Here is a 23,365-nt window from a genome sequence, read left to right on the forward strand (position 1 = left end):
CAATTTTTAAACACTGTTCAAAAGGACCATACCGTACCTACGCGCTAAGATGGCTTTGGGCGTCAATCCGTCTGCAAAAGTAGGGATGGGGACATTTGTCGTAAATTGTCAATAAATGGTTAAAAAGAACAAAATGGTTAATTTTTTCAAAACGTGGCTCCCGTCCAGATTGACGCCCATGGCATGCACATACTTGTATACACGCGAGTTTGAGAGACAGGGCCTGAAGAACTGAACTCTTCTGTTATCGTTGGCCACGATGGTTTGTTGTATTAGTTCTTATTTAATGATTTTAGATGTTATTTATGTGTTAAGATGGCGATTGTTATGGAAACTATAAGGAGATGAATGTTCAGGGTAAAGTAAAAGTTAACAAATTGGCGTAATGCATCGTGTAATATATGAAAAGGTATATTTTATTTTTGTAGGATAAAATTGTGTTCTATACTATAAAAGAAACTTATTTTATGTACATTATGTGCTATCAATGTAACTACGGAATTCCGTGTATCGGACACCGCACCATTATTTCTTGCATATTACATGAATAAAAATAATCTATCCATGAAAAAATTTATATTTTGTCCACGTGATCTTGTCACTGTCACTTCATTCCGTTAACAGCATCTTTCACCCACGTGTCTCTTTTAAACCTGTTACAGCTAGCTATTATATTCAATTTCTAAGTACCAGAGCAGTATTTCATTAATTAATTTTACTAATCGTTTAACTTCTAAGGCAAGATAATACAACAGCTTTATTGATTTAGTAATGTCCTACTGGCGATATTTATTACCCGATGCTCACATTGATATGAGGTAGTTTATCAATACCCACATCTACTGCTGATATTAGGAAATGTATCAATGCTCACACCAACTGCTGATATCAGGTAAGGTAATTTATCAGTGCCCGTATCTTCTGTTGATATCAAGTAGTTTATCAATACCGACGTCTACTGACGCTATTAGGTAGTTTATCAAAGCGCACATCTACTGCTGATAGCAGGTAGATTATCAGTGCCCACATCTACCGCTGATAACAGGTAGTTTATCAGTACCCACATCTACTGCTGGTATCGGGTAGTTATCAATACCCACATATACAGCTTATATCAGATAGTTTATCATGCCAATATAATGCTAATATAAGGTAGTTTATCAATGCACACATCTACTGCAGATATCACTTAGTTTATCAATGGCCACATCTACAGCTGATATCCTGATATCACCTAGTTTATCAATACCCACATCTTCTGTTGATATCAGGTAATTTGTCAATACCCACATCTACTGCTGATAACATTTGTTCATCAATGCTCACTTCTGCTGCTGATATCAGGCAGTTTATTAATGCTCAAATCTACTGCTGATATTAGGTAGTTTATCAATGCCCACATCTACTACCATGACTACTGATATCAGATACTCAATACCCACATCTACTGCTGATATCAGGTAGTTCACCAATGCTCACTTCTGCTGCTGATATCAGGTAGTTTATCAATACACACATCTACAGCTGATATCAGGTAGTTTATCAATACACACATCTAATGCTGATATCGGGTAGCTCAATGCCAACATCTTCTGTTGGTATCAGGTAATTTGTTAATACCCACATCTACTGCTGATACCAGCGGGGTAGTTCACCAATACTCACATCTGCTGCTAATATCAGGTAGTTCATTAATTTACAGCTGATATAAGGTAGTTTATCAATACACACATGTACTGCTGATATCAGGTAGTCAAATGCTCATATTTACTGCTGATATAAGGTAGTTTTATCAATACACACATCTACTGCTGATATCAGGTAGTTTATCAATGCCCGCATCTACTACCATGCCTACTGATATCAGATAGTTTATTAATGCTCCCATCTACAGCTGATATCAGATAGGCAATGCCCACATTTACTACTGTAGATTGTCAATGTACACATCTACTGCTGATATCAGGTAATAATCAATACGCTGGCGAAGTTACGTAATTAATCGGGTTAACTACCATATCAATAGGTCAAAACAATTTTGAACATATCGCGCTGCACTACAAGCAGGTTGAACTAATCGCCTGTGTATGTCTGCAATTATAGATTGAATACAATACTGGTCTTTTCAAATATACTAATCTTACAGGTGCATGTGATCAGCGTGATATGGTTCAATGCAGAGGTACCGCGTGAACGTATCAGTGCAGCGCGGTATATTCAAAAATTGTTTGACATATTGCTATGGTAGTTAATCCGATTATTACGTAACTTCGCCAGCGTATACAAACTTCTTCTGATCAGGTAGTTTATCAATACATGTACCCACATCTACTGATGCTATCACCTAGTTTGTCAATGTTCACATCTACTACTGCCGATATCAGGTAATTTATTAATACCCACATCTACCGATGCTATCAGCTAGTTTGTCAATGTCCACACCTACTGCTGATCATATCACAATGCTCACATCTACTCTAATATTAAGTAGTTTACCATTGCTGATATACTGCTAATACCAGGCAGTTAATTAATGCTCACATCTGTAGCTGATATCAGTTAGTTTATCAATACCCACATCTTCTGTTGCAGTTTGTCAATGCCCACATCAATTGTTGATCAGGTAGTTAATCAATACCCACATCTATCAACTATCTACTGCTAATACTAGGTAGTTTATCAATACCTCAATGCCAACAGCTACTGCTGATATCAGGTATTTATCAATGTTCATATCTACTGCTGATATCAGGAGCCCACATCTTCTGTTGATATCAGGTAATTTGTCAATACCCACATCTACTGCTGATATCAGGTAGTTCATCAATACTCACTTCTGCTGTTGATATCAGGGAGTTTATTAATGCTCACATCTACAGCTGATATCCGGTAGTTTATCAATACCCACATCTTCTGTTGCAGTTTGTCAATGTCCACATCAATTGTTGATCAGGTAGTTAATCAATACCCACATCTATCAACTATCTACTGCTAATACTAGGTAGTTTATCAATACCTCAATGCCAACATCTACTGCTGATATCAGGTATTTATCAATGTTCATATCTACTGCTGATATCAGGAGCCCACATTTCTGTTGATATCAGGTAATTTGTCAATACCCACATCTACTGCTGATATCAGGTAGTTCATCAATACTCACATCTACTGCTGATATCAGGTAGTTCATCAATACTCACTTCTGCTGCTGATATCAGGGAGTTTATTAATGCTCACACCTACAGCTGATATCAGGTAGTTTATCAATACACACATATACGGCCGATATCGGGTAGTTCAGTGCACACATCTACCATGCCTACTATCAGATAGTTTATTAATGCTCACATCAAATGCTGATATTAGGTAGTTTATCAATGCTCACATCTACTACCATGCCTACTGATATCAGATATCAGATACCCAATACCCACATCTACTGCTGATATCAGATAGTTCATCAATGCTCACTTCTGCTGCTGAAATCAGGTAGTCTATTAATGCTCACTTCTACAGCTGATATCAGGTAGTTTATCAATACACACATCTATTGCTGATATCTGGTAGTTCAATGCTCACATCTACTGCTGATATCAGGTAGTTTATCAATACCCACATCTTCTGTTGATCATATCAGATAATTTGTCAATACCCACATCTACTACTGATATCAGCTACTGCTGATACCGGGTATATGTTGTTTATTAATGCTCAAATCTGAAGCTGATATCAGGCAGTTCATTAATATTCACATCTACTGCTGATACCAGGTAGTTTATTAATGCTCACATCTACAGCTGATATGATATAAACGCGTCCCAAAAAGAAAGTATCCAGTTTGATTTTGGGCCATAAGTCACAGATGCGGTCTTAAATATAGACCTACCAAAAGTATGTTACAGATAAATTTATTCCGCACAGTTTGATACCTCTTATTTTGACCAAATCGATGCAGAATTGATGACACAATGACCTTTTGAATTCAATCACCTCAATTTTAAAAGTTGCAGTAAATTTGACCCTGCTTCTCAATATGGGCAGCGACAGATCAAGGCCATCAGACATCTCGCTGAGAGCATGCGCCGCAGATGCCTGGCAGTCGTTGGTGCAGCAGGAGGACATACCAGATATTGACTGTGAAAAGTGATGGGTAAAACATTGAGGAAGGACTAAAAGAGTATCTGTATTCAATAAAACACAGGAAGTGAAGTCAAACAGTCTTAGTCCTTCTCTGTTATGGTGTACCTTTATGAAGAATCTTGAGAAGCAGGAAAACCACATTATAAATAGAGATTACTGCAACTTTAAAAATTGAGGTGATTGCCTTTAAAAGGTCATTGTGTCATCAATTCTGCTTCGATTTGGACAAATGAGGTATCAAACTGTGCGGAATAAATTTATCTGTAACATACTTTTGGCTGGTTTTGATTTAAGACCCCCATCTTTGTGGACCAAAATCAAACTGGATACTTTCTTTTTGGGATGCGTTTAGTTTATCAATGCTCACATCTACGACTGTAGTTTGTAAATGCCTACTTCTACTGCTGTTATCAGTTTATTAATGCTCACCTTTACTGCTGATATCAGGTAGTTTATTAATGCTCTCATCTAGTCTACTGCAGATCAATACCAACATCTAGGCCCTACAGCTGATACCAGGTAGTTAATCAATGCTCATATTTACTGCTGATATCAAATAGTTTATCAATACCCTCATCTTCTGATGATATCAGGTAATTTGTCAATACCTACCCACATCTACTACTGATATCAGGTAGTTCATCAATGCTCACTTCTGCTGCTGATATCAGGTAGTTTATTAATGTTCACATCTACAGCTGAAATCGGGTAGTTTATCAATACACACATCTACTGCAGATATCACCTATTTTATCAATACCCACATCTACAGCTGATATCAGATAGTTAATCAATCCTCACATCTGCAGCTGATATCAGGTAGTTAATCAATCCTCATATCTACTGCTGATATCAGGTAGTTTATCAATACCCACATCTTCTGTTGATATCAGGTAATTTGTCAATACCCACATCTACTGCTGATATCAGGTAGTTCACCAATGCTCACTTCTGCTGCTTATATCAGGTAGTTTATTAATGCTCACATCTACAGCTGATATCAGGTAGTTTATCAATAGCCACATCTTCTGTTGATATCAGGTAATTAGTCAATACCCACATCTACTGCTGATATCAGCGGGGAAGTTCATCAATGCTCACTTCTGTTGCTGATATCAGGTAGTTTATTAATGCTCACATCTACAGCTAAAATCGGGTAGTTTATCAATACCAACATCTACTGCAGATATCACCTATTTTATCAATGCCCACATCTACAGCTGATATCAGATAGTTAATCAATGCTCATATCTACTGCTGATATCAGGTAGTTTATAAATACCCACATCTTCTGTTGATATCAGGTAATTTGTCAATACCCCACATCTACTGCTGATATCAGGTAGTTCATCCGTGCTCACTGCTGCTGCTGATAACAGGTAGTTTATTAATGCTCACATATACCTAAGCCTTTTTAGAGCATTTTATTTAAAAGGCACCCCATGAACGTGTGCCAAAAATTGCTTGCCCTCTCCCCTCGACCTGAAGAAAAAAAATGATTTTCTGTCATTACAAATTCTTATTCTTACCCTTAATTTCAATGAATGTTGAAACTCACAATCATTCAAATATGTAAGTAATCGACATATAAAGCGCCAAACTTGAAATCTTTTCTTTTTTACCGGAGTTCATAAATTTAAATGGTTATACGCATTATAATGAATAATCAATCATATGTAAAATTGTGCCCTAAATATAAATGAAATGGCAAAATAATGCAGTATTATAACTCGCTAATTAATATTAATAATCATTTTTAAAAAATTACCCATTTACATTTGTACGCAAGTTTTAAAAAAACATCACAAGAGCATGTGATCCAGTGACCCTCTGGATGCTGGGGTCATGAGATGAATGAAAAAGATATTTATATTTGTCTGTATATTCTTAAATATGTATCAAATTTCTAGGACTAAACAATATTGGGAGTTCTACTTATAATTCATTAAAATGAATTATAAGTGATGATGTTCAGATATGCTTCCCATTTCAGTTCAACCCCGGGGGCACTTAACACAAATGACCATACTGTAATGCTCCCCGGAAACACCCGTTTTTGAATCAGGCAGCTCCGAAAAAACCCTGAATTTAAACAAAACAGAGCACTGAAAAACATCTGATTTTGCTCATTTCAGCTCTAAATATAAATCCATAAATTGCTCATTCCTCACATTCCAGGCGATTTTCAACCAGAAAGCCAAGACCCATGATTTTGACCATTCGCAAATCCAAAAGACCCACCATACCCAAATTCGGGGAAGCATACCCACCAAACATTGCTAAAAAAAGGAAGCGATGTGCCCCCCTCAATTAAACCAAGGTCTCGGTCTTGGTCTCGGAACTTAGAGGATCGGTTTTGGAAGGGGTGGTCTTAGTCAATGCTGATATCTACTGTGTTGATATCACCTAATTTATCAATACCCAAATCTTCTGTTGATATCAGGTAATTTGTCAATACCGACATCTACTGCTGATATCAGCGGGGAAGTTCATCAAAGCTCACTTCTGCTGCTTAGTTTATTAATGCTCACATCTACAGCTGATATCAGGTAGTTCATCAATACACACATCTACTACTGATATCAGGTAATCCAATGCTCACATCTACTGCTGATATGAAGTAGTTTATCAATACCAACATCTTCTGTTGATATCAGATAATTTGCCAATACCCACATCTACTGCTAATATCGGCTACTGCTAATACAAGGTATATGTAGTTTATTAATGCTTAAATCTGGAGCTGATATCAGGTAGTTCAATAATATTCACATATACTGCTGATATCAGATAGTTCATTAATGCTCACATCTACTGATGATACCGGGTAGTTTATTAATGTTCACATCTACTGTTGATACCAGGTAGTTTATTAATGCTCACCTCTACTGCTGATACCAGGTAGTTTATTAATGCTCTCATTTACAGCTGATATCAGGTAGTTTGTCAATGCCCACATCTACTGCAGATATCACCTAGTTTATCAATACCAACATCTACAGCTGATATCAGGTAGTTTATCAATGCTCATATCTACAGCTGATATCAGGTAGTTAATGCTCATATCTACAACTGATATCAGGTAGTTTATCAATACACACATCTACTGCTGATATCAGGTAGTTCAATACTCATATCTACTGCCGATATCACCTAGTTTATCAATACCCACATCTTCTGTTGATATCAGGTAGTTCATCAATGCTTACTTCTGCTGCTGATATCAGGTAGTTTATTAATGCATATCTACAGCTGATATCAGGTAGTTTAATGCTCATATCTACTGCTTATATCAGGTAGTTTAATGCTCATCTACTGCTGATATCAGGTAGTTTATCAATACCCATTTCTTCTGTTGATATCAGGTAGTTTATCAATACCCACATCTTCTGTTGATATCTGGTAATTTGTCAATACCCACATCTACTGCTGATATCAGGTAGTTCATCAATGCTCACTGCTGCTGCTGATAACAGGTAGTTTATTAATGCTCAAATATGCAACTGATATCAGGTAGTTTATCAATACACACATCTACTGCTGATATCAGGTAGTTCAATGCTCACATCTACTGCTGATATAAGGTAGTTTATCAATACACACATCTACTGCTGATAACAGGTAAATCAATGCTCACATCTACAGCTGATATCAGGTAGTTTATCAATACACACATCTACTGCTGATAACAGGTAGTTCAATGCTCACATCTACAGCTGATATCAGATAGTTTATCAATACACACATCTACTGCTGATAACAGGTAGTTCAATGCTCACATCTACAGCTGATATCAGGTAGTTTATCAATACACACATCTACTGCTGATAACAGGTAGTTCAATGCTCACATCTACAGCTGATATCATGTAGTTTATCAATACACACATCTACTGCTGATATCAGATAATTCAATGCTCACATCTACTGCTGATATATGGTAGTTTATCATTGCCCACATCTACTATCATGCCTACTGAATGTCAATGCCCACATCTACTGCTGAACAGGTATTTAATCAATACCCACATCTATACTGATGCTCTTAACTATGCTAATACCAGGTAGTTTATCAATACCTCAATGCCAACATCTACTGCTGATATCAGGTATTTCAATAAAGCAATAATCATCACATTCTCCCCTTTTAATTTCGATCCAAACAAATGTGGTAAAACGCAGGAAAATTTGCACATTTTAGGCATTTCCGTACTGTTTTCCTAAGCCTTTTTAGAGTATTTTATTTAAAAGGCACCCCATGAATGTGTGTCAAAAATCACTCGCCCACTCCCCCACGACCTGAAGAAAAACAAAGATTTTCTGCCATTACAAATTCTTACCCTTAATTTCAATAAATGCTGTTAAACTCACAATTATTCAAATACGTAAATAATCGACCTAAGCACCAAATTCGAAATCTTTTCTTTTTTTACTGCATTTCATAAATTTAAATGGCTATACTCATAATAATGAGTAATCAATCATATGTAAAATTTAGCCCTAAATATAAATGAAATGGCAAAATAATGCAGTATTATAACTCGCTAATTCAAATTAATATTCATTTTAAAAAAATTACCCATTTCCATTTGTACGCAAGTTTTAAAAAAATATCACAAGAGCATGTGATCCAGTGACCCTCTGGATGCTGGGGTCATGAGATGAATGAAAAAGATATTTATATTTGTCTGTATATTCTTAAATATGTATCAAATTTCTAGGACTAAACAATATTTTGAGTTTTTAATAAATTAAAAGTGATGATGTTCAGATATGCTTCCAATTTCAGTTCAACCCCGGGGGCACTTAACACAAATGACCATACTGTAATGCTCCCCGGAAACACCCGTTTTTGAATCATGCAGCTCCGAAAAACCCCTGAATTTAAACAAAACAGAGCACTGAAAAACCTCTGATTTTGCTCATTTCAGCTCTAAATAACCCATAAATTGCTTATTCCTCACATTCCAGGCGATTTTCAACCAGAAAGCCCCATGATTTTGACCGTTCGCCAAGTCCGAAAGACTCACTATACCCAAATTCGGGGAGCATACTCACCAAACATTGCTAAAAATTATTTAAAAAAGCAATGTGCCCCCCCCCCCCTCAATTAATCCAAGGTCTCGGTCTCGGAACTTAGAAGTCTCGGTTTTGGAAGGGGTGGTCTTAGTCTTGGAAAGATTTGGTCTCCGATGGGACGATCTTGGTCTCAGACCTACAATCTTGTGCGAAAATCGTTGGGACAGATGACGTTTTATAGATCAAATTTCTGTGAATTGAACAAAAGGCTGAAAATACATGATATGTTTCATAGCTCACGTTATGTACTATTACTTGCTTGCTCCCCCTCCCCTCCCCCTGGAAACAATGTTGGAGCAGACATTGAGCGCAACCACTTTTTACTATTTTTCAGCATTCAACATTGAATAAGGGGAGCGGGGATGCGTAAAATAAACAAACTGTCCCAAGCATTTCGCACATGATTGTAGAGGTCTTAACTACAACACTGGTGTCTAATGCACAGGCCCCGAACACACTGGTAAAAAAAGTTATGTATATTATAGGGGCAAGGAATCCAATTACTTCACTGAAATTTCAGTGATTTAAGACAAGTGATTCATTATATATGTTAAGCAATGAGGTAGGCCTACATTCTAGCGGTACCTCTTTTCTTATCATAAATAACGTACCGCTTGTCTTGAGTCACTGAAATTCCAGTGTAGTAACTGGATTCCTTGCCCCTATAATATAGATAACTTTTATTATTTTTTGAGAAAAATGCAAAAATAGTCACAAATTTATCAACGGGTGTAGAACCACCTTAACAACCTGTAAAACATACACAATGGAACAGCCAGTTGTTTTTAATCATACCAATGGTTTTATTTAACAAAAAAATGTTTTCATAGAACAAAATATATTTTTACATGTTTTTCATTTACAATATAATTTACAATCAAATTAGTTACCCCTGCTTGCTCACACAATAAGGAACTAGATGGCTGGTTCCGTATTCCATGAAGCCAAAGGCTGAATAGAATATGCATGGCACCAGACTGCAGTAGATATTATATGTATATATTTTATGAACAAGCAGGGGTAAAAATATTATCCTTTAGTGAACATGAATTTTATTATATAGACTTGTCCCTTAACTTTGGTGAAAGAATTTATGTTTCATCATACTGGAAAGTAGACCATACTGTGCGTGAAGTATGCAAGCATCTTAGGACTTTTTATCCAAGTAGTATTGGACCAATGATAATTCATGTCAACTAAAGGATAATATTGTATATCCCAAGATTGGATAGATTACTAACATTAGGTATATAGCTGTATATAAAGCCATCATTTTACACCTGCCCCCATTCCACCCCCCAAAAACCCCAACAAACAAATGAAATAAATAACAAATTCAAGCAATACTAAACTTCTGACACATACACTGTTTTGGAAATGGCAGTGCATCATTATCCTATCAGAGAGTATAATAAGAGCGCCCAGACCAAATGAAGATTGAAGTTCCTATGGTAGCCAAGTGTACAAAGTAACTTTCCTTTGGATATGGTCAACACAGTGAATTCATAGAGGTTACCTTTATTTTTTAAATCTCACAAACTAACCTCTCCATCCAGAGGACATAAGACCACCACCATTTCAGAATTACATCTCTTAACCCTAACAGGACGGTATACTACAAAATACTACTTGATATATGCGCTGTTCGTGCATGCATCCCACATGGTGTGATGACGCAATCGCCCTAAGTGATATATAGGCACGGTTTCGCTGGCCAGCGAAGCCCAAGACCCCTGGCAAAGTGTCGCCGACCCAGTGCCTGGCATGCGAGGGGTCTCGGGTTCGAATCCCACCCAGAGCAAACAACTTCTTTCCTTCTTTTCTCTCTTTATTCCTTCCTTCTTTCCCTTCCCGTCGCCAAGAGTCTTGTACCCATGTGGTTACATTATGTTTTAATATATTCCCAGCTTGGTTCTTTTTGGCGGGCCCACAGCCTGTTTACAATTGGCTATTTTAGTACTATTGTGAAAGTCAAAATACTACCACTTTCTTATTTGCAATAAAAGTCTCAATGACAAACCAGGTGACAAACATACCATTTTTATACACTTGCTTCAAAGTTAAAATGCACTAATTAAAGTGATTTGTTATACCATCAGAAAATCTACAAAGTAATCATGTGCTAACATGCAGTGCAAGTTATTTATATGTACAACTGAAAGTGATCTAATAAGGATATAATTTGACATTTTTTGGAAGGTCTCTGTCCATTCAGACACCTACTGTAACATGCAATTGAATGGTGTTGATGTGCAGCTGACAAATTTTGACCTCCACAGGGGTCAACATCGTAAAAATGCTATGTCTCAAATGGTTCCCCTCGAAAAACTATTTCAAAATAAAGAAATGTTTTCCATCGTAAATGTTTCCTTACCTAGGTAACGGGGTGAGAGGTCAATCTCCTGATGAGCGCTGTTGACCCTGACATATTTTGCTGCGTAACCTATGTCACAAAACATCCTTGATGGTGCAAACTGTAAATTTAAATGGTTTTGCAAGAGGAACAATTTGAGACATTTTTGGTTAAAATCAGAGCATTTTTACGATGTTGACCCCAGTTGAGGTCAGAATGTTACCTTTGACCTTTTTGAAAGTGATCTAATAGGAATATAATTTGACATTTCTGTCAAAGGTGAAGGTTTCTGTCCATTCAGACACCTGCTGTAACATGCAATTGAATGGCATTGATGTGAAACTGACATCTGCATTTTCTTCAACACTGTACACTTTTCTTTCTTTCTTTCATATGAAAAATAAAACTTACATGTAGTGTTAATTTATAAACTAATCCTTCAGTTTTAAGGTAATTTCTACAAAGTTCAAATAGTGCTTTGCTTCACATGGATTACTGATAGTGGCTTCAAAGGGGTGTGACCAGGTTGACATCCCCCACTTTGGAGATTTTGGCATCAGGAGAAAGCTCATATTTTTCTCATAAGCCCAGTGAATTCTAGGTCTGAAATATTTCCCATTTACTACTATAAATGAAAAAGTGATAGCCTCAAGCCTCTATCATTATCAACTTGCTCAGTAACCATTTCTGCAAATCTTAAATCACTTGTGTACAGAAAAGGGCATTGTGAGATTTTTCAAAAATTGCACCATCAATTTTGGACAAAGTCCTTTTTTACATTTGTACAGTGCAAATGGCAGCAATTTTGAATATTTCAAGGTCAAGTGATGAGACATTGACTGAAATGGATCAGTTTGTAGATTTAGCTTACACATTTTAGGGGGAAATGGTGCCATTTGCATCATTTAAAGATGTCAAAATATGTTTTTAGTGATTTGTATCCCGTAAAGTGCTAATGGCAGCTATTTTAAATATTTCCATGGTCAAGTGATGAGATATTGGCTGAAATTAATAAGTTTGTATATTTTGCTTATACATTTTGGGCGAAACTGGTCCCATTTGGATCATATAAAGATGCAAATCATGTTTCTTAATGATTTTTAATGGCTGAAATAAATAAGTTTTGTACATTTTGCTTAAATACAGTTAAGGTTAGAAATGGTGCCATTCTGTCACATACTGTACTATTTTTACTATTTCAAGGTCAAGTGATAAGACAAATTGAGGCCTTTGCTTCTCATAAGATGCCAAAACATGTTTTTATGATGATTTTTTTATACACTTGGTGATTTTGGGAGCCATCTTGGATTTAAGGAAAAAATTTGAGGTGGCCCAAAAGCTTATTTTGATTCTATTAACCCAAGTAACATATGTGCCAAGTTTGGTTCTGGTAGGAAAATGCACTTGGTTTTTTCCTGGGGTGGATCTGCCTCTCTGATGACTTGCTTCACATACAAAAGAAACAACGTATCTGTATAAGATGCCTTTATTCCATAACTGTGGAATAACCCTTTGTTCCTATTATGGATTTGAGCACTGATTTGGTTATGTAGGTCCCAAAGTACTCTTTTTCATGCCATATTTGCTCTTGCGGTATTGTCGAGTGAGATGATATTTCCTCATTAAGAAAAGTCTGGTCTTGCAAACTATATCTGTACCATGCTTACAAGGAAAATCTGCAAACTGGAGCTTTGCTTGCTGATAAATTGCATCCAATAATCCCGAATCAATCTGGGGAACTGGTTCCTTCCTTTTAGTGCTTTTACTACCAGCATATGTATAGGTAAACCCTGATAGGTTGTGGGTTATCCATGTCAATTCACTCACTTCATCTTTGAGAAGAGCCCAACATAACCTCTGACCTGCTTCTTGAGCACTTTGTCTGTTGTTGCATTTTGCATTTTCTAAAATGTTGCAATACCACTTGACGCTTCTCTGATATCCTGGCATACCTCCTAGGAGCATTGTATCCTCTCCTGGACCAATAATATATTTGGGTACTAAGTCTGACTCGACTTCTTTTAGCTCATCGCTCTGGGGCAACTCGTCTTTGTTTTCTGTTTTACGACAATCACATACCACTTTCCAAGTTACTGTAACAACACCTTTCCTTAAAACAGTGACAGCATCTTTCCGAGGACCTTCAACAATCTTTTCATGTGAGCGGCTAACATGCGACTTTAAATCTATCAGTTGTTTTGCTTTATATGGACACTGTTTGCATGCATAATTCCTGACCTTTAAATGTTTTCCAGAATGCTTCTTCAAGTCATTGACTGCAGCTCCACAAACTTCACACACATAACGTTTTTTTCCATGATGGCGATTATCTTCATGACGTTTTCTTTTACGTTCCGTGTACCAACTTTGGGGGCAATATCTACATGGAAAAGGTTTAGTTTTGTAATGATCTTTTTGGATATGAGATTTTAACCTTTCTTTGGAATAGAATTTTTGACCGCAAATGCTGCACCCAGGATGGGGTCTCTTATGTGCTAAATAATTATGTTTTTCCATTTGGGCTTCAGTCACAAACTTTTTGCCGCAGTGTTCGCAGACAACCTTACGCTCTCCCGGCATCAAAATACAGTAGTGCTTTTTCAAATTATATCTAGCGTGAAATTTCTTTTGACACCACCTACATTGCCACCGTTTGTCAGTTTTTTTGAATCCATGAGAATCTGACATGTGTGTAAACATTGAGACGGTAGAAGCAAATTCTTTGTCACATTGTAAACATCGACACATGTTTGTATCACGTAATGGCCGGCCTAACATCTGTACAATTTCTGGAGTCAAATCTTTCAGGTCATTATAGTGAAGAACATCTCTTTTGACAGATTGTCTTTGTCTTTTCAGTGGTACTTCCATAAAGACTTCCAAACTTGGCTTAATGTTAGCGTCGAACCATTCCTGTTTGTTCTGTGTCTGGATGTGGTTCATAACATGAAGTCTACAATCTTGGTCCATCTGAAAACATTGCTGGCAAAATTTGCACTGGTATGGTAGGTCAGTTATCACCCCTGGTTCTGTCACCTTCTCTTTCACATATTCCTGTGTAGTATCCCCAAATGATGTATCAGCTTCTTCTCCACAAGATGATGCTTTATCACCTTCCCTTACATTACCAGAACATAAATCTTGTGTGGTCCTCTTTGGCAATGTAGATTTTTCTAGATGAAATTTTGGTGCAGTAACTGCAGTTCCACTGGTAAATTGCTGAGTGATCCAATCATCAGCATATTTAGATGTTGTTTTTCTAACTCTACCACTCCTACTTACTGATAAATTTGTTCTCTTCTTAACTACCCCAGTTGGTTTAGATTTGTCTTGACGGATCCTTCTACCAGTTTTATTCTGACTGAAAGTTTCAACAGTTCTTTGCTTTTGTTTTGTCTGTCTAGTTGGTTTATTTTCGTGATAAATTTCTTTACCAATTTTTTGCTTGATGATGGCATTGGCAAATGCACTTTGACCTTTCTTTGTTTGAACACTTTGTTCAGATTGTAAACTTTCTTGGACATCTCTACTAGTTTCATTTTGCTTGATAACATCACTTGTTATTTGTTGTTCCTTCTTTTGACCATTTGATCCACTTTGTTCACTTTCTTGACTGATCTCCCTAACAGTTTTATTTGGTTGAACAGCACCAAATACACTTTGAACTTCCATAGCACTTGGTCCACTTAATTCAGATTTATCACTTTCCTGATGGATATTTCTACCAGTTTCATTCTGTTCGACAGATTCATCTGCCCTTTGACCTTCCTTTGTTATATTTTCATTTCCTTGGAGAGGGCAATAACAAATCACACAAGTATTGGGTAGAAGAACTTCCAACTGATTACATATTTTCTCCAACTGACCTTTGACCTCTCGTAAAGGAAGCGATCCACACTGGTTGCAAAACTGAATTTTCTTCGCTGATTGTACCTGTAAATGAAGAAACAAACATAATTTGGAAAATAAAGCAAATTTTAGCACACCACATAGGTCTCCACTTGTTTGACTAACGTACTGAATTACTTCTATAACATACATAGATGGCTATGTATTTCAACTTATTTGCCTATTCCAGTTGAAATCCATACACTAAAGCCACAATTTCTGTGTTACAAAATTTCAAATCTGTGTTACAAATTGGACGATTCCAGGATTTTCCGTTTTCCACTATAAAGCACTGAAAAGTTAAAACAAACATGTTTTAAAAGTGTATTTTGTTTAACCTTTTACTGTAGTATGGCCAGAATCGCGCATCGTAGGCCTAAAATTAATGCTAGAATTGATTGTTTAATGGTTGATTACTGCTAAATAATCACTTCTCTTTGTTTTAGTTTGCAAATCAACACAAAAGTTAGACATTTTTCATTATTTTGTGGCATATTCAAATTTCCGTGAGCAAACCCCGAATTCTGTTTTAGTTTGCAAATCAACACAAAAGTTAGACATTTTTCATTATTTTGTGGCATATTCAAATTTCCGTGAGCAAACCCCGAATTCTGTGAATTTTTTCCTGTATTGCGGAGAAATCGTGGCTTCACCACAAACCCCTATGGAAGATATGATATTAATCTACCACACAGGGGACCCATGCAGATTTCACATGGAGTCACCATTCAGGTTAGTACATAGGGTCATGTGTATGGATTTCAGCTGGAATAGTCTATTTCCCAAACTACTTGTGCACAAGGGAGCCAAATTTTTGAACTTGAATATATGAATACTACTGCATCTGAATAAAGATAGTCAAGAACACTTCATAGGCTTATGATGGAGGGTGTACAACACTCACTACAAAGCCAAATAATTAAGGTACCAGTTATGTTCACCCCTGTATATCCTAAACAAAGATGAATATGTTAAAACTAAAACCAGCAGACAATACCTGTACCCTTTAGCTCTGATCTAAGACCCCACTTGTTGAAATTGGTTGAGAATTAAAGAAATTGTGATCTAAAACCCAAGGTAGTAATGAAATCAAAAGTTGCACTTTCATGTTCTTATAAATGGAAAGCACATCGCTAGTTTTATGTGCTTATCAATTGAAGCACGGCGCTAGTTCACTTGTTCGAAAATGCTTTGTGTACAAATCAACAGGGCATTTAATCAGGTAATGGAGCAAAATTGCAACTTTTGAATTTGCATCTTCCTTAGGTTTTAGATAATTGTGGCTTTATTTCTTGACCAATTGTAACGAATTGGGTCTTAAATCCGAGCTGAAAGATGTAACTATTGGTTTTTGGCTCTTATTATGACATATCTGCCTTTGTTTATTACAGGGATAACAATAACTGGTACCGTAATTGTATTGCAGACTGTATAACATTCACATCAAACCAAAGGGTTAAACTGAAATAGAATTATGATGTTTCTATTTTAAAAAAGAGATTAAACCCAAAGTGAACAGACTCAGCCATATTTGATTTATTTATTATTTATAATTATTTACCTTATTGTTTGTAATAAATTCCCCTCGGGGCGTTGCATTTTTTCAAAAGAGGGGCGTTTATTATTAGTGAATTTTCAGTGAAAACACTTTGGGTTCAAATTCCCGCTGGTGCTCCAAAGAAGGGATTCATGACTATACTACATGTGTACTACTGATGACGGCGTCCCCAGAATTGTGTGGAACATGACATTTTAGTGGTAAATAAATAAAATTACAGCCGTAAGTGCATCATCAAGTAAGAATCTGATGAGGAAGTATATTTAATTTTGTATTTGTTCTTACCTGCATGGTTATCCTTTCCTCCTGTGCCTGTGTGTTCACTGATGGAATCTTCTGTGTATGTGTGTCTGCAGTGTGGATTGTGGTTCTAGATCCCCACAGTGCTGTTGAATTCTGCTCTGTTACTCTTCTTCCCTTAAGTATTTCTTTAATAGGGGAAAATTGAAGTTTTGTTTCAAAGTGTTCCATGTGTTCTACCTGTTTTGCATCAGCTCTTTGTATCTTATTTAAATGAGAATTGCAACGGTCACAGATGAAACACCCTCTAATATAACCGATACCATGGCCATCCCATTCCCAAAATGTTTTGATAATTTCCCATGGTGACTTGTCAGATGATATGAACTTTGCTCGTTTATATCCACCCCTTCTGATCTGAAATGTTTCACAACACACAATACAGTGTCTATCTGGATTTTGCATCCATCTGTTAACCTTTTTGCATTTTCCACTGTTTTGAAGCTGATTTAGGGTATCTGAGCTTACAGACATTTCTGCTTCAGGCTGAAAAGCAATAAAATACAACATAAATGGTAAGATGGCAAAGACTTAAATCAAAGAGGACAGTATGGACAGATTGTGCAATGTATGAACAATTCTTGACCCTGGCAATGAGTGATATGGTCATGTCATAAGTTGGTGCAAATAGAGAAAAGTTACAAATTATGATTCAAATAAACATAACTTTTTATTCTGTACATGTACATCCAATGACTTCAGTAAACATATTTGAAAAGCTGACACTTTAAGGATACAGAATATATTAACATCAAATTTTATTACACAGGGTGTGTATGAATTATACAGGATGTAACACACAAAAATCACATTTTTTTCTCGTTTAACATACTCAAGGTTATATTTTTCTATGAAAGTATCTTATTAAGGCGATATAATACCCTGATTTTCATCAGTACCCATCTTCTTTTTTTTGTTGCAAATTTATGAAGTATATAAATATGTTCATCATCTCATGTCCTGAACTTATAAAATATCTCTACATACAAAGTAGTTTTAAACCATTTAAAAAATCATTTTAGCCCTATATATTTTTTTGGTTTACTGTATCCTGGTAACTGAGATGTGTGTTTCATAACAAACCATAATTTATTCTATTGAACATGTCCAAGTAGAATACATGAATAGAATACATTAAATCCTTTGTTATACTATCTATAGAAATGTACTCACTGATTATAACACTGAATAAATTAAATATGCCTAATCTCTTCCACATAGACAATTTAATACTACACCATGTATGTATCTTCTATAATGTGTTGTTAGGAAAAGAGATTAAAAAAGGCTATAAGGTCATCAAAGGTCAGGTTATAGGTCAATTGGTTCAGGTCAAATTCAGGCATCAATTTTGAATACATGTGATAGTCTGTGATATCATACATGTCATAATGAGGCATCAATTTTGATATTTTGTCTGTTACTGGATATATAATGGAAATGTGTGAGGTGGATATACTAAAATACCTTGGGATGTAAATGGTGAGTACAATTTAGATTGCCTAGTTGAGATGGATTGGGCAAATAAATATAAAATAGTTACCAAAATCACAAAAATGAAGCTTACGGAAAACTACCTAATATGGTGGTATAGGTGACAAAAAATACAATCTTTTTCAACATTGCTGTAGTGTAGTTGTGGTAACCTGTTACCTATGGCTTAATTAAGTTTCAGTGACATAGTGTCGCAAGTTCAAAATACAAAATATAGCTTGACATTGAAAATAGAAGCATTTTAACTGGTTCGTTTTTGATAGTTGTGGAGCACCAAGTTCATGAAGTCATAAAAGAAATCAGGGACCACTTATTCCCATTTTACATATCAACATTATTTCCCTAATGTGTTAGCAACACATATCCAAAATTTTAACGAAATCCGTTGATAGTAAGCTTTCCGAAATGAAGTGAATTTAAAACATCAGTGATGTACCACTTTTTGGCTTATACCATTAGAAGCATGCACGCGTCATTGATATTGATGCCACCAATTGAACGAGAAGATTTGCCCCTTCATTTTGCATACCACTTTGTCCAATTTCTTTTTCTCATTTCTTCACAAAATGCAAAAAAATGCAAAAAAAATGCAATGGGTGTAGTACCCCCTTAAAACAAATATTGCAGTAAGAAGGCATGATGATGATATGGAGCTTTCAGTAAAAAAAAATACTGTCTTCCAATCTTCCCTCATAAAAATATAGAGGGTGGTCAAAATCATGAATTAAATATTGGAAAAATGGGGTTTAGATTTTTGGTTACAAATGATGTTTCATTAGTTTAATGTGTTATTGTAATATCTGTGATTTTAAGAGATAACATTTTCCAGATGACACGTTGAAGATGTGTCCGTTAAACCCAAAAGTATCAGATTACCTTCATGGTGATAAAATGGCTGCTTAACATTTAATAACAGACCAACATTGTGCTATTCCAGTTGAAATCTACAATGTATACAACACATGGAAAATATGACCTTAATCTCCCACAAAGCGGGTTATGCTTTCAAATGGAGTCAGTCATTCAGGTAACCCCACACTACCTGTATGAAAATTTAAGGTTATGTCTTTCATAGGTAGGTTAGGTATGATTTTAAAGAGGAATAGCCCACTGCTTAAAGCACACAGCTTACCTCATAAGGCACACCTACAGTTTTGCCATCAGCTCTACTTGTCATGTTGAAATCCTCCTCAGTAACCGCTGGAATAGTGCTGATATCCCCATTGGATACTCCTGCATCATTATTGACATGGACACTGGTTCCCACTGGATCACTAATAGTATCATCACAACTAGCATCCTCATCACAGGTCATCTCCAGACTCACATCATCCCATCTGCAAGCATCATTTGTCAGATGAACACTAGTAATATCAGGACCATCATCTTTATTATCGCTTGCCACTGGTACACCTGTCTCACTAAAACTGTCACTCTCAACATCAGAAATTGGAGCCACAGTCTCTTTTTCACACATATCATTTACTACTGGAACACTTCTCTTAACAAGACTATCATCTTCAGAATCCTTTCCCACTGGAACACTTCCATCACCAAGACGGTCATCATCAACATGAGATATTGGAGTCGGAGATCTCTTTCCATGACTGTCATCTTCTCTGCCAGACATTGAGGTCGATCTTCATTTTCACAAATGTTATCCTCTGGAACACTATTATCACCAAGACGGTCATCATCAACATGAGATATTGGAGTCGGAGATCTCTTTCCATTACTGTCATCTCTGTCAGACATTGAGGTCGTATCTTCATTTTTACAAATGTTATCCTCTGGAACACTATTATCACCAAGACGGTCATCATCAACATGAGATATTGGAGTCGGAGATCTCTTTCCATTACTGTCATCTTCTCTGCCAGACATTGAGGTCGCATCTTCATTTTCACAAATGTTATCCTCTGGAACACTATTATCACCAATACCCTCTTCTTCATTACATGGCATTGAAGTCTTAGTCTCATTTGTAACTGGTTCAGTGACTGTCTCCTTGAAATGCTTGTTACTATAAAATAGTTGTCCAATGTAAGTTGTAGTTTTCACTGACTTTATAAACTTGATCCTCATTCTAGTAATATCATCATGGGTTTCCTGGATTTGTCTTACGATATTATCACATGAATTGCGGCAGAGAACCAGATCATTATACTCTCTGAAATGAACAATTACATAAATTTAGTATCTTATTCTCGCATTTAGCAACATGCTCATATTTACTAAAGGGTCCATTTGTTTGGGGAAATATGTTACATGTGTCACAAAGGTCCTAATTTAGATGACAATTTAACATATGATCCACTTTTTTGAGTGAAAATATTCAAAAAAAGACCCCAAAGTTGGGTGGGGTGGTGCCGGGGGGGGGGGGGGGGGGGGGGGACAAAGTTTACATTTTAAATAGGACAGTTCTTTTTCTGAAAGAGGTTCAAACTTGGCCAATCATGCCCAATTCAATCCTGGCTATGGGCCAATTAAGTAATGAAACCACATGGCCTAAGCTGTTTCAGCATTGGCCTTAAAAATGTTGCATTGTCATAACATTAGGGTAGCTGATAGTTTTTTAACAGCCTGATGACGATTCTGTCCGAGATGCCACTACTTTTCCTTGGGCTTTGCCCACTACACATATATGTGCCTGTAGCGCATTCATCACAGACACCGTGAGCAACATAATCATTCAAATTTATCCTCCACAGAACATTAATACATACTAAATTTGTTGCACTGGTACCAGTTCTTACTGGGCATAGCCACTGTCCAGGTTGTAAAAAAATCCTACAAACCCCAAAACATAATCTCAAAATAATTAACATCTTTCCAAACTGTTGTACAGCAGGAAGGATACAAATGAATCCTTTAAACTAATACATCCATGCATTGTGATCTGATGTATGTAAAATTCACTTTTTTGCAATGAGCATCATTTTTCCAGTGGGAAAAATCAGTTAGATGAGTCATTCAGGTTACGCCAATGCAACCATTTTATTGCCTAAGAAAAATGCAATATAATAAGAGCAATAGGTACAATAAGATGATTTTACAGATATTATACCATACATGAGCCATGTGATTTCAAGTTGGGTATCTATTACTCATGAAGACAAAACACAATTTTGTCCATGTCAAAATTAAAAAGCTATAAATATCAGTTATAATAGTTCAGTAATATTTCCCCCCTGGGTTGATTGAATGATTTTGATTCCTACTCCCAACCTATTGGGCCATTCAGCTGAAATCCACATACCACCCTATGGGAGACATGGCATTCATCTCCCACAAAGGGGGTGTAGATTTCAAATGGAGTCACCCATTCAGGTAATCCCATTTGAAATTCACACTCTCTGTGTGGAAGATTAATGTATTTCATACATGTAGGGAGTGTATGGATTTCTACTGGAATATCTATGGAGGTTCATATCTTTTAAAAGTCCTATATGATAATAAAATGATTAATATAAACCTACTTCACACATTTTGGCTGAGAAATATTAAAAAAAAAAAAAAAACACATGATGTGAGCCCAAATATTTCTCCATTTGTGACCAATTACAGTAAAAGGTATTATTTAGCTGTCATATTTTGGAAGTGTTGGAAGTGGAGCTGTATCAATTTGGCACACAAAATAGCTTTAAAGTAATACCATAGTGTGGTTTCCATTGTGAAGATATGAAGAGAAATCAAGTGAATTTGCTTATCATATCACTTAGTAAATTTTAATCACCAATTTTCTCAGAAGTACATGTAGTCTGGTAACGGTTCACAATCACATGGAGAAGTGTGGATGATGTGGTAGAATATTGCTGATCTGACCACACTATAAAATAGTCCCCATTCTCTTGAAATTCTAGCTCCATTTAAGTGGACTTACTTTTTGTCAGTAGGAGTAGGCACGCGTCTATGTTCAAACAATTTTTCAACATATAAATGAGAGGAATGCGACAATTTGGGCTGAATATACGTGGAACACATTGCTGTTTCTGTACTCTCTTGCAGTGGTAGCATGTCTTAATTCGATTGGTTGAACCATTAACCTGTAAGAAAATGCCATCAAATATACAAATGGTAATATAAACTGCTGTACTAAAATTCAAAAATCTGTATTAAAGCCATAAAGTACAATTTCTGTCAAATTTTAATTTTGTTATTCTTTATTCAAAATGTTGAAATAATATTAGTAATAATGGCCGGGAAGGGTTGCTGAAATAACAAGGTTAGGTGAAAGTAATCCCACTGGTTATTTTGACCATTTAACATGGGAGGACATAAAGTCATAATAAAAAAATTATGACTTTATGTCAAACTTTGCTCTGTTGACTACACCGACAACAAATTTGGTCGTTCCATTTAGGGTCAAGTTGGGACATGTGTAAATATTACAAATATGCAAAAAAATCAAGTTTAAAAAAATTAAACAATTTCATATTATAAGATTGTACATTATGGCTTTAAATCAACCTCATCTGACCCCTGATCCAATTGGAAGTGCCACATTTTAAGAAGTACAATTTGTACTAAGTTTTAAGATGAAAATCCAACAAT

The 23,365-nt window shown here is 36.1% G+C and overlaps 2 protein-coding genes across 2 annotated transcripts in view; both read right to left on the bottom strand.

The window, feature by feature from the left end:
• Positions 1 to 10,524: 10,524 nt before the first annotated feature.
• LOC140152491 (uncharacterized) lies at positions 10,525 to 20,441 on the bottom strand. Its single transcript, XM_072174822.1, has 3 exons — positions 19,944 to 20,441; positions 17,303 to 17,803; positions 10,525 to 15,504 (listed from the first exon to the last, which is right to left on the bottom strand). Exons 1-3 carry the CDS (start codon positions 20,439 to 20,441, stop codon positions 13,117 to 13,119), a joined length of 3,387 nt encoding a protein of 1,128 aa, XP_072030923.1. The 3' UTR covers positions 10,525 to 13,116.
• A 412-nt stretch (positions 20,442 to 20,853) lies between these two features.
• Positions 20,854 to 23,365, bottom strand: part of LOC140151740 (uncharacterized) — a 31,729-nt gene continuing 29,217 nt past the window's right edge. The window contains exons 9-10 of the mRNA XM_072174077.1: positions 22,695 to 22,857; positions 20,854 to 20,981 (exon numbers count right to left, since the gene is read on the bottom strand). Of these exons, the coding sequence (XP_072030178.1) occupies positions 20,932 to 20,981; positions 22,695 to 22,857 (213 nt within the window). The 3' untranslated portion in view covers positions 20,854 to 20,931. The remainder of the gene's footprint in view (positions 20,982 to 22,694; positions 22,858 to 23,365) is intronic.

The sequence above is a fragment of the Amphiura filiformis genome, chromosome 5 (assembly GCF_039555335.1).
Source record: "Amphiura filiformis chromosome 5, Afil_fr2py, whole genome shotgun sequence".
Classification (NCBI taxonomy): domain Eukaryota; kingdom Metazoa; phylum Echinodermata; class Ophiuroidea; order Amphilepidida; family Amphiuridae; genus Amphiura; species Amphiura filiformis.

Bases quoted from the DNA above. Each gene is read 5' to 3' on its own strand.
- LOC140152491 (XM_072174822.1), bottom strand. From the start codon at position 20,441: ATGTCTGGCAGAGAAGATGACAGTCATGGAAAGAGATCTCCGACTCCA. The intron at 17,804-19,943 runs GTAAGCTGTGTG...ATTGCTTTTCAG, and splicing joins CTGTAGGTGTGCCTTATGAG to CCTGAAGCAGAAATGTCTGT. The intron at 15,505-17,302 runs GTAAGAACAAAT...CTTCATTTACAG, and splicing joins AGGAAAGGATAACCATGCAG to GTACAATCAGCGAAGAAAAT.